The sequence below is a fragment of the Bombina bombina genome, chromosome 1, assembly GCF_027579735.1.
Source record: "Bombina bombina isolate aBomBom1 chromosome 1, aBomBom1.pri, whole genome shotgun sequence".
Taxonomy (NCBI): domain Eukaryota; kingdom Metazoa; phylum Chordata; class Amphibia; order Anura; family Bombinatoridae; genus Bombina; species Bombina bombina.
In genome coordinates, this window is record NC_069499.1 from 1,197,881,270 (window position 1) to 1,197,893,271 (window position 12,002).

The window sequence follows — 12,002 nt, forward strand, 5'->3', positions numbered from 1 at the left end:
GAGACGCCATGAGGTCCAGTTCTGGTTTGCCCCAAAGTTGAATCAACTGTGCACACACCTCCGGATGGAGTTCCCACTCCCCCGGATGAAAAGTTTGTCTACTTAGAAAATCCGCCTCCCAGTTCTCTACTCCTGGGATATGGAAAGCTGATAGATGGCAAGAGTGAACCTCTGCCCATAGGATTATTTTTGAAACCTCCAACATTGCTAGGGAACTCCTTGTTCCCCCTTGATGGTTGATGTAGGCTACAGTTGTGATATTGTCCGACTGAAAACTGATGAACCTGACCGCAGTAAGCTGAGGCCAAGCCTGAAGAGCATTGAATATTGCTCTTAGTTCCAGAATGTTTATCGGAAGGAGTGCCTCCTCCTGAGTCCACGAGCCTTGAGCCTTCAGGGAGTTCCAGACTGCACCCCGGCCCAGAAGGCTGGCATCTGTCGTTACTATTGTCCAATCTGGCCTGCGGAAGGTCATACCCTTGGACAGATGGACCCGAGATAGCCACCAGAGAAGATAATCCCTCTTCTCTTGATCCAGATTTAGTAGAGGGGACAAATCTGTGCAATCCCCATTCCACTGACTGAGCATGCAGAGTTGCAGTGGTCTGAGATGTAGGCGGGCAAACGGCACTATGTCCATTGCCGCTACCATTAAGCCGATTACTTCCATACACTGAGCCACTGAAGGGCGAAAAGTAGAATAAAGAACACGGCAGGAATTTAAAAGTTTTGACAACCTGGCCTCTGTCAGGTAAATCTTCATTTCTACAGAATCTATCAGAGTTCCTAGGAAGGAATCTCTTGTGAGAGGGGATAGAGAACTCTTTTCTTCGTTCACTTTCAAACCCATGAGACCTCAGGCATACCAGCACAATGTCCGTATGGGACCTGGCGATTTGAGAATCAGACGCCTGTATCAGAATGTCGTCTAGGTAAGGGGCTACTGCTATACCCCGCGGCCTTAGGCCCGCTAGGAGTGACCCTAGAACCTTTGTAAAGATTCTTGGTGCCGTAGCTAACCCAAAGGGAAGAGCCACAAACTGGTAATGCTTGTCTAGGAAGGCGAACCTGAGAAACCGATGATGATCTCTGTGTATCGGAATGTGAAGATAAGCATCCGTTAAGTCCACGGTAGTCATATATTGACCCTCCTGGATCATAGGTAGGATGGTTCGAATAGTCTCCATCTTGAAGGATGGGACCCTGAGAAATTTGTTTAGGAGCTTGGAGATCTAAGATTGGTCTGAAGGTTCCCTCTTTCTTGGGAACTACAAACAGATTTGAATAGAAGCCTTGCCCCTGTTCCTCCTTTGGAACTGGGTGGATCACTCCCATAACTAGGAGGTCTTGAACACAATGTAAGAATGCCTCTCTCTTTATCTGGTTTGCAGATAATTGTGAGAGATGAAATCCCCCTTTTGAGGAAGAACCTTTGAAGTCCAGAAGATATCCCTGGGACACAATTTCCAAAACCCAGGGATCCTGGAAATCTCTTGCCCAAGCCTGGGCGAAGAGAGAAAGTCTGCCCCCTACTAGATCCGTTTAAGGATCGGGGGCTGATCTTTCATGCTGTCTTAGAGGCAGCAGCAGGTTTTTTGGCCTGCTTTCCTTTGTTCCAAGCCTTGTTAGGTCTCCAGACCGGCTTGGACTGGGCAAAATTTCCCTCTTGTTTTGTATTAGAGGAAGTTGAAGCTGCGCCACTCTTGAAAGTCGGTTTGGTCTTTAATTTGTTGGACCTATCCTGAGGAAGGGCGTGACCTTTTTCCTCCAGTAATATCAGAAATGATCTCCTTCAGTCCCGGCCCGAATAGGGTCTGCCCTTTGAAGGGAATATTGAAAAGCTTAGACTTTGAAGTAACATCAGCTGACCAGGATTTAAGCCATAGAGCCCTACGCGCCTGAATAGCAAAACCTGAGTTTTTAGCCGTTAGCTTGGTTAAATGAACAACAGCGTCAGACACAAATGAATTGGCTAGCTTAAGAGCTTTAAGCTTGTCAAGGATATCGTCCAATGGGGTTTCTACCTGTAGAGCCTCTTCTAGAGACTCAAACCAGAAGGCCGCAGCAGCAGTGACAGGGGCAATGCATGCATGGGGCTGGAGAATAAAACCTTGTTGAATAAAAATTTTCTTAAGGTAACCCTCTAATTTTTTGTCTATTGGATCTAGAAAAGCACAACTGTCCTCGACAGGGATAGTTGTACGCTTCGCTAGGGTAGAGACTGCTCCCTCCACCTTAGGGACCGTTTGACACAAGTCCCGTGTAGCGGCATCTGTAGGAAACTTCTTTTTAAAAACAGGAGGGGGAGAGAACGGTACACCTGGTCTATCCCATTCCTTAGTAATAATTTCTGAAAACCTCTTAGGTATTGGAAAAACATCAGTGTAAACAGGCACTGCATAGTATTTATCCAATTTACACAATTTCTCTGGGACTACAATGGCGTCACAGTCATCCAGAGTTGCTAAAACCTCCCTGAGCAACATGTGGAGGTGTTCAAGCTTAAATTTAAATGTAGACATATCAGAATCAGGTTGAAGTCAGAAAAATCACCCACAGATAGAAGCTCTCCTTCTTCGGCTTCTGCACATTGTTAGGGTATATCAGACATAGCTACTAAGGCGTCAGAGAGCTCTGTATTTGTTCTAGCCCCAGAGCTGTCTCGCTTTCCTTGTAACCCTGGCAGTTTGGACAATACTTCTGTAAGAGTATGATTCATAACTGCCGCCATGTCTTGTAAAGTATACGCAATGGGCGCGCTAGATGTACTTGGCGTCCCTTGAGCGGGAGTTATAGGCTCTGACACGTGGGGAAAGTTAGTCGGCATAACTTCCCCCTTGTCAATTTCCTCTGGTGATAAATCTTTTAAAGCCAGAATATGGTCTTTCTAACTTAAAGTAAGATCAGTACATTTGGTACATATTCTAAGAGGGGGTTCCACAATGGCTTCTAAAAATAATGAACAAGGAGTTTCCTCTATGTCAGACATGTTTAACAGACTAGTAATGAGACCAGCAAGCTTAAAAAACACTTTAATGTGAAAAAGCAGAATATAAAAAACGGTACTGTGCCTTTAAGGGAAAAAAACAAACAGAAAAACTGCAAAACAGTGAAAAAAAGCAGTTAACTTTATGAAATTTTTACAGTGTGTATAACAGACTAAAATAGCATTGCACCCACTTGCAAATGGATGATTAACCCCTCAAGCTGAAAAACGAAGCAAAAAAAAAAAAAAACGGTAAAACCGTTATAACAGTCACAAGCAAACTGCCACAGCTCTACTGTGGCTCCTACCTTCCCATAAAACGACTTTTGTAGGCACAAAAACCCTTTACAAAGGTCCAATATGTCAGGGGACTCCTTCATGGAAGCTGGATGTCTCAGAATGTAAAAACAACTGCGCAATTAGAGCGCAAAAATAGGCCCCTCCCACCATGCACTCAAAGTGAAAGGGCCTTAAATAACTACTCCTAGGAGAAATCTAGTCAGCCATGTGGAAAACTAGGCCCCAAATAAAGATTTATCACCCTCAGTAAAAAAAAAAACGTTCTTTATATATATGCAAACGTTTTACATACTAAGCCATAATAGCAAGTAATATGAATATTACCCTTTACTGCAAGCATGATGCCAGTCGTTTATTAAATCACTGCAATCAGGCTTACCTTAAATATATCAGGCACTGTCAGCATTTTCTAGTTCTTATCTCTGTAGAAAAAAATATACTGAACATACCTCAGGGCAGTTAATTCTGCAGGCCGTTCCCCCAGCTGAAGTTTCCCCATATGTGTGAGAACAGCAGTGGACCTTAGTTACAACCTGCTAAGATCATCAAAAACCTCAGGCAAAACTCTTCTTCTAATGTCTGCCTGAGGTAAAAAAACAGTACAATGCCGGTACCGTTTAAAAAAAAACTTTTGATTGAAGATAAACTACACTACTTCACCACATCTCTCTTGATACTTCCCATGTCGAGCGCTGCAAGAGAATGACTGGAGGTGGCAGTTAGGGGATGAGCTATATAGACAGCTCTGCTGTGGGTGATCCTCTTGCAGCTTCCTGTTGGGAAGGAGAATATCCCACAAGTAATGGATGAATCAGTGGACTGGATACACCTTACAAGAGAAAATATCCTGTAGCATATCAGTCTGATCCTGCCCAATGACAGTCCAGCGCCGAAATACCAGGAAATTCTTATCTGGACAAGAGAAACAACTCTGACAGACCGAATAACATAATTTATGCTTACGTGATAAATTTATTTCTCTTGTAGTGTGTTCAGTCCACGGGTCATCCATTACTTATGGGATATATTCTCCTCCCCAACAGGAATTTGCAAGAGGATCACCCAAGCAGAGCTGCTATATAGCTCCTCCCCTCACATGTCATATCCAGTCATTCGACCGAAACAAGACGAGAAAGGAGTAACTATAGGGTGCAGTGGTGACTGGAATTATAATTTTAAATTTAGAACCTGCCTCAAATAGACAGGGCGGGCCGTGGACTGAACACACTACAAGAGAAATAAATTTATCAGGTAAGCATAAATTATGTTTTCTCTTGTTAAGTGTGTTCAGTCCACGGGTCATCCATTACTTATGGGATACCAATACCAAAGCTAAAGTACACGGATGATGGGAGGGACAAGGCAGGAACATTAAACAGAAGGAACCACTGCCTGTAGAACCTTTCTCCCAAAAACAGCCTCCGAAGAAGCAAAAGTGTCAAATTTGTAAAATTTGGAAAAAGTATGAAGTGAAGACCAAGTTGCAGCCTTGCAAATCTGTTCAACAGAGGCCTCACTCTTAAAGGCCCAGGTGGAAGCCACAGCTCTAGTGGAATGAGCTGTAATTCTTTCAGGAGGCTGCTGTCCAGCAGCCTCATAGGCTAAGCGTATTATGCTACGAAGCCAAAAAGAGAGAGAGGTAGCCGAAGCCTTTTGACCTCTCCTCTGTCCCGAGTAAACGACAAACAGAGAAGAAGTTTGTCGAAAATCTTTAGTTGCCTGTAAGTAGAACTTCAGAGCACGGACCACATCTAGATTATGCAAAAGACGTTCCTTCTTTGAAGAAGGATTAGGACATAAGGATGGAACAACAATCTCTTGATTGATAGTCTTGTTAGAAACAACCTTAGGTAAAAACCCAGGTTTAGTACGCAGGACTACCTTGTCTGAATGAAAGATCAGATAAGGAGAATCACAATGTAAGGCAGATAACTCAGAGACTCTACGAGCCGAGGAAATAGCCATCAAAAACAGAACTTTCCAAGATAAAAGCTTAATATCAATGGAATGAAGGGGTTCAAACGGAACACCCTGGAGAACTTTAAGAACCAAGTTTAAGCTCCACTGAGGAGCAACAGCTTTAAACACAGGCTTAATCCTAGTCAAAGCCTGACAAAAAGCCTGGACGTCTGGATTCTCTGCCAGACGCTTGTGTAAAAGAATAGACAGAGCAGAAATCTGTCCCTTTAGTGAACTAGCGGATAAGCCCTTTTCTAAACCCTCTTGTAGAAAAGACAATATCCTAGGAATCCTAACCTTACTCCATGAGTAACTCTTGGATTCACACCAATATAAATATTTACGCAATATCTTGTGGTAAATTTTTCTGGTAACAGGTTTCCGAGCCTGTATTAATGCATCAATAACCGAATCCGAAAACCCATGCTTTGATAGAATCAAGCGTTCAATTTCCAAGCAGTCAGCCTCAGAGAAATTAGGTTTGGATGGTTGAAAGGACCCTGAATTAGAAGGTCCTGCCTCAGGGGTAGAGACCATGGTGGACAGGACGACATGTCCACTAGGTCTGCATACCAGGTCCTGCGTGGCCACGCAGGCGCTATCAGAATCACCGATGCTCTCTCCTGTTTGATCCTGGCAATCAGTCGAGGAAGCAACGGAAAAGGTGGAAACACATAAGCTATGTTGAAAACCCAAGGGGCTGCTAGTGCATCTACCAGCACCGCTCCCGGGTCCCTGGACCTGGATCCGAAACAAGGAAGCTTGGCGTTCTGGCGAGATGCCATGAGATCCAGATCCGGTTTGCCCCAACGAAGAATTAGTTGGGCAAATACCTCCGGGTGAAGTTCCCACTCCCCCGGATGAAAAGTCTGGCGACTTAAAAAATCCGCCTCCCAGTTCTCCACGCCTGGGATGTAGATCGCTGACAGGTGGCAAGAGTGAGAGACTGCCCAGCGAATTATCTTCGAGACTTCCAACATCGCTAGGGAACTCCTGGTTCCCCCTTGATGATTGATGTAAGCCACAGTCGTGATGTTGTCCGACTGAAATCTGATGAACCTCAGTGTTGCCAACTGAGGCCAAGCTAGAAGAGCATTGAATATTGCCCTTAATTCTAGAATGTTTATTGGGAGGAGTTTCTCCTCCTGAGTCCACGACCCCTAAGCCTTCAGGGAGTTCCAGACTGCTCCCCAGCCTAGTAGGCTGGCATCTGTTGTTACAAATCGTCCAATCTGGTCTGCGAAAGGACATTCCTTTGGACAGATGAACCCGTGATAACCACAAGAGAAGAGAATCTCTGGTCTCCTGGTCCAGATTTAGCAAAGGGGACAGATCTGAGTAATCCCCGTTCCATTGACTTAGCATGCATAGTTGCAGCGGTCTGAGATGTAGTTGCGCAAATGGCACTATGTCCATCGCCGCGACCATTAAGCCGATCACTTCCATGCACTGAGCTACTGATGGGCTTGGAATGGAGTGAAGGACACGGCAAGCATTGAGAAGTTTTGATAGCCTGGACTCCGTCAGGTAAATCTTCATCTCTACAGAATCTATAAGAGTACCTAGAAAAGGGACCCTTGTGAGTGGTAACAGAGAACTCTTTTCCACGTTCACTTTCCACCCATGCGACCTCAGAAATGCTAGAACTATCTCTGTATGAGACTTTGCATTTTGAAAACTTGACGCTTGTATCAGAATGTCGTCTAGGTACGGAGCCACCGCTATGCCTCGTGGTCTTAGTACCGCCAGAAAGGCAAATCTTAGGTACCGATAATGATCTTTGTGAATCGGAATGTGAAGGTAGGCATCCTTTAAATCCACTGTGGTCATATATTGACCCTCTTGGATCATGGGTAGGATGGTTCGAATGGTTTCCATCTTGAACGATGGAACCCTTAGAAATTTGTTTAAAATTTTTAAATCTAAGATTGGTCTGAAGGTTCCCTCTCTCTTGGGAACCACAAACAGATTTGAATAAAACCCTTGCCCCTGTTCCGTCTGCGGAACTGGGTGGATCACTCCCATCACTAAGAGGTCTTGTACACATTGTAGAAATGCCTCTTTCTTTACTAGGTTTGTTGATAACCTTGACAGATGAAACCTCCCTTGTGGAGGAGAAGTCTTGAAATCCAGAAGGTATCCCTGAGATATAATCTCCAGCGTCCAGGGATCCTGTACATCTCTTGCCCAAGCCTGGGCGAAGAGAGAGAGTCTGCCCCCCACTAGATCCGTCTCCGGAAAGGGGGCCCTGACTTCATGCTGTCTTAGGGGCGGAAGTAGGCTTTCTGGCCTGCTTGTCCTTGTTCCATGACTGGTTGCTTTTCCAACCCTGTCTGTAACGAGCAGTAGTTCCTTCCTGTTTTGGAGTGGAGGAAGTTGATGCTGCTCCTGCCTTGAAATTACGAAAGGCACGAAAATTAGACTGTTTGGCCTTTGATTTGGCCCTGTCCTGAGGAAGGGTGTGGTCCTTACCTCCAGTAATGTCAGCAATAATTTCCTTCAAGCAAGGCCCGAATAAGGTCTGCCCTTTGAAAGGAATGTTTAACAATTTAGACTTAGAAGTTACATCTGCTGACCAGGATTTAAGCCAGAGCGCTCTGCGCGCCTGTATGGCGAATCCGGAATTTTTAGCCGTAAGTTTGGTTAAATGCACTACGGCATCCGAAACAAACGCATTAGCCAGCTTAAGGGTTCTAATCTTGCTCAGAGACTCATCCAATGGTGCTGTGCGAATCGTCTCTTCCAGAGACTCAAACCAGAATGCCGCTGCAGCAGTGACAGGCGCAATGCATGCAAGAGGCTGTAATATAAAACCTTGTTGAATAAACATTTTCTTAAGATAACCCTCTAATTTTTTATCCATTGGATCTGAGAAAGCACAGCTATCCTCCACCGGGATAGTGGTACGCTTGGCTAAAGTAGAAACTGCTCCCTCCACCTTAGGGACCGTCTGCCATAAGTCTCCTGTGGTGGCGTCTATAGGGAACATTTTTCTAAATATCGGAGGAGGGGAAAAAGGCACACCGGGTCTATCCCACTCCTTACTAATAATCTCTGTAAGCCTCTTTGGTATTGGAAAAACGTCAGTACACACCGGCACCGCATAGTATTTATCCAGCCTACATAATTTCTCTGGGATTGCCACCGTGTCACAATCATTCAGAGCCGCTAACACCTCCCCTAGCAACACGCGGAGGTTCTCAAGCTTAAATTTAAAATTTGAAATTTCTGAATCCGGTCTCCCCGAATCAGAACCGTCACCCACAGAATGAAGCTCTCCGTCCTCATGTTCTGCAAAGTGTGACGCAGTATCAGACATGGCTCTCGTGTCATCGGCACGCTCTGTCCTTAACCCAGAACTGTCGCGCTTGCCTCTTAACTCTGGCATATTGTATAACACTTCTTTCATAACATTAGCCATATCATGTAAAGTGATTTGTAAGGGCCTTGATGTACTTGGCGCCTCAATCTCACGCACCTCCCGAGCGGGAGACGAAGGTACTGACACGTGAGGAGAGTTAGACGGCATAACTGCCCCCTCGTTGTCTGGTGATAATTTTTTAAGCTGTACAGATTGATTTTTCAAAGTAACATCAATACAATTGGTACACATATTTCTATTGGGCTCCACAACGGCTTTTAAACATAATGAACAAGCAGATTCCTCTGTATCAGACATGTTTAAACAGACTAGCAATGAAGCTAGCAAGCTTGGAAAATACTTTCAATAAGTTTGCAAGCAATATAAAAAAACGCTGCAGCGCTTTTTTAAAAAACACAGTTGAGTAACTAAAGAATAATTCAGTTATAGTCAACAATTCTTTAAATGTACTAAATAGCAGAGGATTGCACCCATTAGCAACCGGATGATTAACCCCTCAGTACCCAAAAAAACGGATATCAAATTAATATAAAACGTTTTTATCACAGTCTAACACACTGTCACAGGTCTGCTGTGACTGATTACCTCCCTCAAAAAACGAATTTTGAAGACCCCTGAGCTCTCTAGAGACGTCCTGGATCAAGGAGGAAGAAGCAGGAAGACTGTGCTAGAATTTTAACTGCGCAACAAGGCGCTAAAAAGAGGCCCCACCCGCTCATTTACAACAGTGGGAGACCTGATATAACGGTTTCTATGCAGAAATATACGTTAGCCATGTGGAAAAAAATTCATGCCCAAAGGATTTATCACCAAAGTACCTCACAAAACGAATAACATGCCAGTAAACGTTTTGAAAATAAACTTCTTTAAATGTCATGCAAAGTTATCACTAAGCCTGCAACCAGTCGCTACCACTGCAGATAAGGATTAAGCATTATTTCAGTATTAACAGTATTTTCACAGTCAAATTCTAGTCCCTAGAAAATAACTCTACTGTGCATACATTTATCAGCCTGATACCAGTCACTACTACTGCATTTAAGGCTGTACTTACATCATACGGGTAACAGCAGTATTTTCTTAGTCAATTCCATTCCCAGAAAATATTGTACTGCACATACCTCATTTGCGGTGGACCCCGCATGCTATTCCCATGTTCTGAAGTTACCCCACTCCTCAGAATGTCGAGAACAGCCAGTGGATCTTAGTTACGCCTGCTAAGATCATAGAAAACGCAGGCAGTTTCTTCTTCCAAATACTGCCTGAGATAGAAAAAACAGCACACTCCGGTGCCATTTAAAATAACAAACTTTTGATTGAAGAATAATTAAGTAAAAACTCCAGCTCCTCTCGCGACCTCCTTCTTTGTTGAGGGTTGCAAGAGAATGACTGGATATGACATGTGAGGGGAGGAGCTATATAGCAGCTCTGCTTGGGTGATCCTCTTGCAACTTCCTGTTGGGGAGGAGAATATATCCCATAAGTAATGGATGACCCGTGGACTGAACACACTTAACAAGAGAAATCTAGTTTAATATGGATTGTTATTATGCCCTAAATCTAGAAAGACTTTAACAACATACCCTTCTGTACAAGAGCCATAAGCAGATAAATTCCCTGTTCCTGCATGCAATGGAATTTTAAGCCTTAAAAAATAAACCTTTTACAATCCCTGTTCGAAATTTAGAATTTCATCTTAGACAAAAAGTAGTATTTGCCATTTCAATTGTAATGGTTATTTTTAAAATAATGTTGTGCCAATTCATAGGTTCAGAGACAGATCTCATCTTACAGGATATGACCTGCAGAATGTGAACTTCCTTGACAGATACTGGGTTTTGAACGCATCTGCTCAAACAAGACATCACTGGAGAAAAATAGCCACACATAATATAAAAAAAACAAAAAAACACAACACAATAGTAAAAATATGATTTGTCTAAGGATGTATCACACCATAAAACTAAAAGCTTTCCTAGTAACAAATTCAAGTCATTGATATCCTTCAACTGTGTATCAAGCAAGTGCACAGCCCGACAAGAAAATTACCTGTCTCTTTAATACTAGGTGCTTTCCCTTCCAATACTTAAGCATTTGCAAGGCCTGTAGGGTGCTGACGATATCCACAGGATTTACTGCGGTCTCTTGACTGATCTCTGTATAATGAAAAGGAAAATAAATAATGTTGAAGAAAAAAAAAATCTGAGGGTCTATTTACCATAGTAAACAACAACAACAACAACATCATATATTCAGCATTGACCAGAAAATTCTAAAGTATGAAATATCAAGCTAGAAGCCATTTGGACAATAAAGACCAGAATTAAAACATTTGTAACAAGACTTTTCTATCACAACATATCAAAACATACATGTGTACATATCCTTATGTCTCTGCATCATATTTTAACCCTTTCATGACACGTGATCGCGAGATTTCAATTATGGGATCGGGTCAGGGGGGCATCCCTATGACGCTAGGCACGCCCTCCAGACCGCGATCACATCCAGGAAGCGCCGTTGGCTTCAGGACAGCCAAACGCCTATGACGTTGTATTCCGTCCCAACGGCACTAAAGTCCAGTGCTGTTTGGACGGAATACAGGTTAAAGGGATATAAAACCCAAACATTTTCTTTTGTGATTCAGAGAGAGCATACAATTTTAAAGCTTTCAATTTTCTTCTGTTATGTCCAGAGCAATGCATGGCAGGAAATAGTGCTGCCATACAACGCTACAGACATGTGCGCACTCCTGGGCTTACGTCCCTGCTTTTAAACAAGAGATACCAAGAGAACAAAGATGATTTATTAATAGAAGGGAAAAAAATAGAAAGCGGTTTAAAACTACACGCTCTATCAACCATGAAATAAATATTTTGGGTTTCATGTCCCTTTAAGTGATAATTTTGTAACACCTTGGAGTAGGTAAAATTTTCAAGTAGTTCCCCTTTAATATATTTCTCCCAATGACACCATTTTTTTTTAATTTCATCTTAAAATTAAATATAAATATTGGTTAAACAGAACTGTACCCCCCCCCCATTACCTGTTTATAGGTAACCTCACATTCACTTACCTCTCCTACTCCTTGAGATGTCAAACTAAGTGGGGTGGACACCCAAACCAGGGAGGGAACCTGGTAAGTATTACCCGAGGATATGAGACAAAATATAGAAGCTTCTTATATTTGGATGTCTTTTTTTTTTTTTTTTTTTTAATAATCTTGGCCTTCCTTGGGAAATACTTCCCAAGTGAGAAGACTGAAAAGTAGTAGACAATAAAAAAGACAAATGGGTGGGAAGACCAAGATGAACTGCAAAAATAAAGACATTTATTTTCAAGTTACAAATCTACCAAACGTAGCAGAGCTAGATT

The 12,002-nt window shown here is 43.0% G+C and overlaps 1 protein-coding gene across 4 annotated transcripts in view; it reads right to left on the reverse strand.

The window, feature by feature from the left end:
- KAT7 (lysine acetyltransferase 7) overlaps positions 1–12,002 on the reverse strand; it is a 292,481-nt gene that overhangs the window by 34,277 nt on the left and 246,202 nt on the right. For all 4 annotated transcript variants that reach the window (XM_053700145.1, XM_053700141.1, XM_053700136.1 and 1 more), the window contains one exon: positions 10,677–10,783. In XM_053700145.1, coding sequence (XP_053556120.1) covers positions 10,677–10,783 — 107 coding nt within the window. The remainder of the gene's footprint in view (positions 1–10,676; positions 10,784–12,002) is intronic.